Genomic DNA, 6,554 nt, shown 5'->3' on the forward strand with positions numbered 1-6,554 from the left:
ACACTGCATATATTCTTCTTAGTGGTTAATTGCTGTACAAGATGCGGACTTGAGATCCTATTTACAAACACCACTAGAACAAATCATTCTATTCATTAAGAGAATGCAACTATATATCTATCCTAACCACTTTGAATACACAGATACAAAATAGACATTCATCTGTCTACCCAATTTTTTTCTAAGTTCTGTTATTGAATATTATAGGTGTGTAAACTCAGCAAAATATTCTAAAAGAGTCCAGTAGCCCATAATAGCATTAGGTCTTCTGTTCAACTGGCAATGTCAGAAATTATTGACCTGAGTCCCCCACAGCTCAACATAACAGCATGGCTTTACTTCCTATATTTTGTCTTCATACTTTTCTACTGGATGGTTAAGACCAAGGTAAAGCAGGACCTATGCAACAAGAGTTGTAGCTTTTTGGTCTGAGAAGGTCAGTGAAATCCCCTCAGGATTTATCCTGAGATCCTGTATCTCAGATTGTAGAACCTTCAGACAAAGTGAATTTTAAGCCAAGACTGGTTAAAAGAAACAAGTTCACTTAACCACACAGCTTTCAGTGGTCCCCAGGAAAAACAAGGGTATGAAGAAAATATAGACAGGAGATGAAAGCTGAGGTCAGGTGGAACACTCTCCTGATGAGAGAAGAGGAACTGGACAACCATTATAGGGGCATTTATACATTTGACAAAGTTAATATCACACATACAGGGTTCCCTAGCAACCAATGACTAAATGTCTCAGGCAAGATGATTTTTCTCAGCACTGAGGTAGCTTGATTACTTTAGGCACTATGTCCTTGTGTTGCCCCTACACATATGACCAATTTCAGGTTGAGCTTCTTCCTACAACTATATCCTTGGATAGGTAGCAAACCAAGAGGACAAGATAACAATTATAAATATATATGAAACAAATATCAAATGTACCCAACTAGATTTCTGATTCCTTGGCCACTGTGGCACCTATGAAAAAGCTTGTGACGAAGGGCAACAAAAGAAAGAGGCAGATCCTGAAGTTCACCCTTGATTGCACACATCCTGTAGAAAATGGTATTATGGATGCTACCAGTTTTGAGCAGTTTCTCCAGGAAAGAATCAAGGTGAATGGCAAAGCCAGGAATCTTGGTGGAGGGATGGTCACCATTGAAAGGAGCAAGAGCAAGATCCCCGTGACTTCTGAAGGACCTTTTTCCAAAAGGTTCTTGCTGACTTCCTCAGTTGGGACTTGAACCTGGGATCTTCTTGCTTCAACCTCCCATAATTCTTGGCTATCAGGTGTATACCATCATTCCTGGTATTTGAAATATCTCACTACAAAATATTTGAAGAAGAATAATCTGTGTGACTGGTTGCATGTAGTTGCTAGCAGCAAAGAGAGTTATGAATTACATTACTTCTAGATTAACCAGGACAAAGAGGAGGAGGAAGATGAGGATTAAAGCTCCTTTGTCTGGAATATTTTTAATGAGTTCTTGAATAAAACTTGAGAGCCAAAAGAAAACAAAAAACAGAAAACAAATGTACCCAACCATATAAAACAAATATTAGCTGACATGAAATATCAAATGAGCACTAATTCCATTTGATGGGAGGACCTCAATACCCCAATATCACAAATAGATCAACTAGACAAAAAAATCAACAATGAAACATTAGAACTGAACCATATTTTTTAACAAATGGGCATAACAGATGTTTACACAATGTTCCACTCAAAACATAAGAATACACATAATTCCTCAGCTGGACAAAGTATGTTCTTCAAAATAGACTATGTACTAGCTCAATAAACATGCTTAAGTAAAGGCAGAGGAATTAAAATTTTGCCATGCATATTATCAGATGATAGTGCAGTGATTTGGAAATAATTGGCAAAAGAAACCACAAGAACTTTATAAACACATGGAAATTAACCCCCTCCTGAACAACCAATTGGTCACAGATGAAATTAAAGCAGAAATTAGACAGTTTCTACAATTAAATGAAAATGACAGTACAACATATTAGAACTTATGGGACACAATGAAAGCAGTCCTATGAAGGAATTTATTGCCATGAATACCCTTGTCAGGGAAACAGAGCAAACTGAAATAACTTAATGTTGAACCTCAAACTTCTAGAAAAAGAACAGCAGGCCAAACAAAAAACTCATATGATGGAGGAAATTATAAAGATCAGAGCAGAAATTAACACAATGAAGACTAAGAAAGCATTGCAAAGAATCAATGAATGAAAGAGTTGGTTCTTTGAAAGAGTAAATAAAATTGACAAAGCTTTAGGCAACCTTATCAAAAAAAGGAAAGAGAAGACTCATCCACACAATTGGAAATGAAAAGGATGAAAACAGAACAGATCCTGCAGAAAGCTATAGGATCAATAATACCTATGCCAAGAACCAGTGTTCTAATAAGACAGAAAACAGAAGAAAAGGGCAGATTCTTAGATATATACAAATTATCAAAACTGAATCAAGAAGATATAAAAACCCGAAATAAACTAATATCCATTGGTGAAATTGAAAATATAATTAAAAGCCTACCAGCAATGACAGATTCACTGCTCAATTCTTCAAGAAATTCAGAGAAGACCTAATACCACTACTTCTCAAACTCTTTAATGAAATTGAAAGAGAGACAGTATTCCCTAATTCATTCCAAGAAGTAAGCATTACTCTGATATCAAGACCAGAGAAGGACCTAACTAAGAAGACAACTACAGACAAATCTCCTTAAAGAACATGGACACAAAAGTCCTCAATAAGATACTGGCAAACATAATGCAGGAAATCATTAAGATTATACACTGTGACCAAGGGGCTTCATCCCAGGGATGTGGTGATAGTTTAGGGTACACAAATTAATATACATTAACATAAACTAGGACAAAAATCTTATGATCATCTCAATAGATGCAGAAAAGGGCCAGCTAAATAGCTCAGCAGATTAAAGCACCTGCAGACAGGTGCAGGGGCCAGGGATTTTATCCCTGGGCCTGCCTCTGGGGTGTGCTGAGACAGCAGTTGAGACTGGCATGGTAGCATACGCTTATAATCCCAGCTCTTGGGAGGCTACAAACAGGTGGATCACTATGAGTCTGATGTAGTACACCCTGTAGACCCTTCCCTAAAAATAAATAAATAAATAAATAAATAAATAAATAAATAAATAAAGGAAAAGCTTTTGACAAAGTTCAGCACCCATCAAATTAAAACCCGTATAGAAAATTGAAACAGACAATCTTTATCTCAATTTGATAAAAGCCCATCTATGACAAACCAAGCACCAACACCATACCAAACTGACAAAAACTGAGTTTTTACTCTAAAATCGGGAAAAAAGCAAGTATGGCCAGTGTCACCACTGTTATTCAATATGATTATAGAAACAGAGCAATTAGAAAAGAGAAAGAAATAAAAGGACTAAAAATAGGAAAGGAAGAGGTTAAATTATCATTATTTTTGGATGATATAATATTTTGCATGAAAAACTACAAAAACTCCACCAAAAGACTTCTAGATTTAGTAACCAAATTCAGTAGCATAGCAGGATAAAGAATCAACTCTCAGAAAGCAATAGCCTTCATGTACAGGAATAACAAACTCACTGACAGATAAATTGGGGAAATCACACCCTTTCAAAGAGAATCCCAAGCAATAAAATGCTTAGGAATAAGTCTAATGAAGAAAGTAAAAGATGTCTACACTGATAGCTGCCGTACTCTGAAGAAGAATATCTAAGAGGACATCAGCAAATGGAAAGAGACCCCTTGCTCTGAGCAGGAAGAAGCAATATAATGGAAGCTCTCATATTCCCATAATTGTCACACGGATTTAATGCAATTCTGACCAGAATTCCAATAGTATATTTCATAGAAAAATAAATCTGGAGCCAGAAGAGACCTAGAATAGCAAAGGCAATTCTGGGATACAAAGACTGGCAGGAGGATCCACAACCCCAGAGTTAAAATTACAGTACAAAGCTACTGTGGTAAAAACAGCATCATACTAGCAAAAAAAACCTTCAAGAATCAATAGAACAGATGAGAAGTTGAAAAACCAACTGAAGCATATTTAGCTATCTTACCTTTGACAAAGGTGCCACACATTCACAGGATTAAAGATAGCCTCTTTAACAGGTGGCACTGGAAAAACTGACTTTGCACATACTGAAAATTAAAATTTGACCCATATCTTTCACCATACACTAAAGTCAAAATAGATGGAAGGTGTAAATATTAAAACCAAAACATTAAATCTGCCCAAAGGTAGAACTCTTGAAGACATTGATGTAGGCAAAAGCTTTTGAACAAAACCCTAATTACAAGGAACTGTCACAAAAATCAACAACTGGAGCATCTTAGTAAAAAACTTTTGTCTAGCAAGTGAAACTGCTACCAGAGTGAAGAGACAGCATGCAGTGTGGGAAAAAATTGCCAGTTGTTCCTCAGACAAAGGTTTACTATCGAGATCACATAAAGAAGTAAAAAAATGGACTCCCCACATTTGAAGACTCAATCCAAAAATGGGCATCTGAAATGAATACACATTTCTCAGATGAAGAAGTACACACAGCAAATAAATATATACAAAAATGTTCACTATTGTTGGTTATTCAAAGGATGCAAATTAAAAGTGCTGAGTTTCCATCTCACCTGAGAAAGAAAGGAGCCTTCTCCACTGTTGGTAGTCATTTAGACTGGTGCAGCTACGGTGGGGATCAGTGTGGAGCTTCCTCGGGAAAGCAGGACTAGAGTTTCCGTTTCCCTAAACGTCCCTTTTGGAGCATCTTCCCAAAGGACTAAAGGCATCCGACTGTGGTGATACATGCGCACACGTCTATAGTGGCAAGGTGTAGAGGGGCCAGCCCGGGCGGACAGCCCACGTTCACAGCAGCTGATGCACAGACAAGGAATGTGGGGGTTATAAATGAGTACTGTTCTCCTGTTACAGAAGGATAAGCTTGAGACATTCGTAGGTCAATGGATACACCTTGAGACCACAATCTTAAGTAAAATAAACCAGACACACCATGTAAATCCCACATTCTTTCCCTGATATGAGGAATTGAAAGTGTAAATGGGAACCAAAATGTATATTAGATATTGTGAAATAGAAGGAAATGTTGAAATGGGGAGGGGAACAAAGGAAGGAATGAGGAAAAGGAAAAAAGTAAACAGAAATAAAAGTGAAAAAGGTAAAATGGGAAAAAGTAAAATGGGCACAAAGCATTTGTAAATGGGCAGAGGAGGGGGTAAAGGGAGAGTAGGGAAATGGGAAAAAGCATATCATGCACAGGTACAAATTTATATGTTGAATATGATCATTATGTACATCTAAAATGTAGTAATAAAATAAAAAAGAAAAAAGAAATTGGCCAGACCTCACCTTTTATAGGCTCAGGGTGTGAAAGGGTAAATTAATTTGAATGTCTTTGCCTTGAGAGCTCCAGAGTGTGCTGCTCATTCACAGAAGTTTTCCCCTGGGTTCAGCCATCTAGGTACTAAGTGGGCACTGAACCTGTGATCCAAAGGGGCCAGGCTACTGTTTGACTTGATGGCAAACTGTAGCATCACTTATGCAGAGCTTCAGAGAAAGGCATAGGAGATCAGATACTGTGCTCCTGAGAGCTGGGAAGGCCTAAAGATCAGTGGCGGACACTAGAAAGTCTGTACCAGCGGGATGAAGGATCTGTGCTAGCAGCTGAGGGATCTGAACTAGAGAGTCAGGAAGCAACATTCAAAGTAACCACCATATCTCCCCCGAAAGGTACCACAGCTGTTCTCGGGGACAGTGAAGTTCCAAGCTCCTCCAATGGCGAGAATAGGAGAGCTCTTGCCAGGAAAACCAGTGTGGTAAGCTTTTCCAGGAGACTGAGCAGAGTACCATCTTCTCCTCCGTAGCCAGGAATTGATACTCAGAGTGAGGACCAGAGCTTCTCCAAAGTGAGCCATAGCCATTCTCAGTGACAACAAGGTGCTAAGCTCCTTCAATGATGAGAACAGCTAAGTTCATCGGGAAAGCCAGCATGACAAGCTCCTCTAAGTGAACCAACAGTTCCCATCAACTTTCTTAATAGCTTCCAGCAGCTTGCAAACAGCTTCACTAACAGCTTTTCTCCTTTTTTTTTTAATGTATTTAGTACAGGGTCTACAGGGTCTCACTACACAGATCCACCTCATAGTGATCCTCCTGTTTTCACCCACCCAAGAGCTGGGATTACAGGCCCCCCCCTACCATGCCCAGTCTCAATTCCTGTCCACAGCATGCCGGGGATCCAACTGGGTCTCTGTGTCTGCCTAAGCAGGCACTTTAATCTGCTGAGCTAACTGGCCAGCCCTCCTTCTCTTCTTTCCCTCTCCTCCTTCTCCTTCTCCTTCTCCTTCTCCTTCTCCTTCTCCTTCTCCTTCTCCTTCTCCTTCTCCTTCTCCTCCTCCTTCTCCTCCTTCTCCTCCTTCTCCTTTTCTTTCTCCTCCTCCTCCTCCTCTTCCTCCTCCTCCTCCTCCTCTTCTTTCTCTTCCTCCTCCTCCTTCTCCTCCTCCTTCTCCTCCTCC

General features: G+C 39.2%; 2 protein-coding genes across 3 annotated transcripts in view; both read left to right on the forward strand.

Moving 5' to 3' along the window:
- The window catches only part of Msrb3 (methionine sulfoxide reductase B3), a 216,476-nt gene that overhangs the window by 72,032 nt on the left and 137,890 nt on the right, over window positions 1-6,554 (forward strand). The window lies entirely within an intron of this gene.
- LOC111817041 (60S ribosomal protein L22-like) lies at window positions 971-1,405 on the forward strand. The gene is made up of 2 exons (XM_023716301.1): window positions 971-1,202; window positions 1,299-1,405. Exons 1-2 carry the CDS (start codon window positions 971-973, stop codon window positions 1,403-1,405), a joined length of 339 nt encoding a protein of 112 aa, XP_023572069.1.

The sequence above is a fragment of the Octodon degus genome, unplaced genomic scaffold, assembly GCF_000260255.1.
Source record: "Octodon degus isolate 3935 unplaced genomic scaffold, OctDeg1.0 scaffold00047, whole genome shotgun sequence".
NCBI classification, from domain to species: Eukaryota; Metazoa; Chordata; class Mammalia; order Rodentia; family Octodontidae; genus Octodon; species Octodon degus.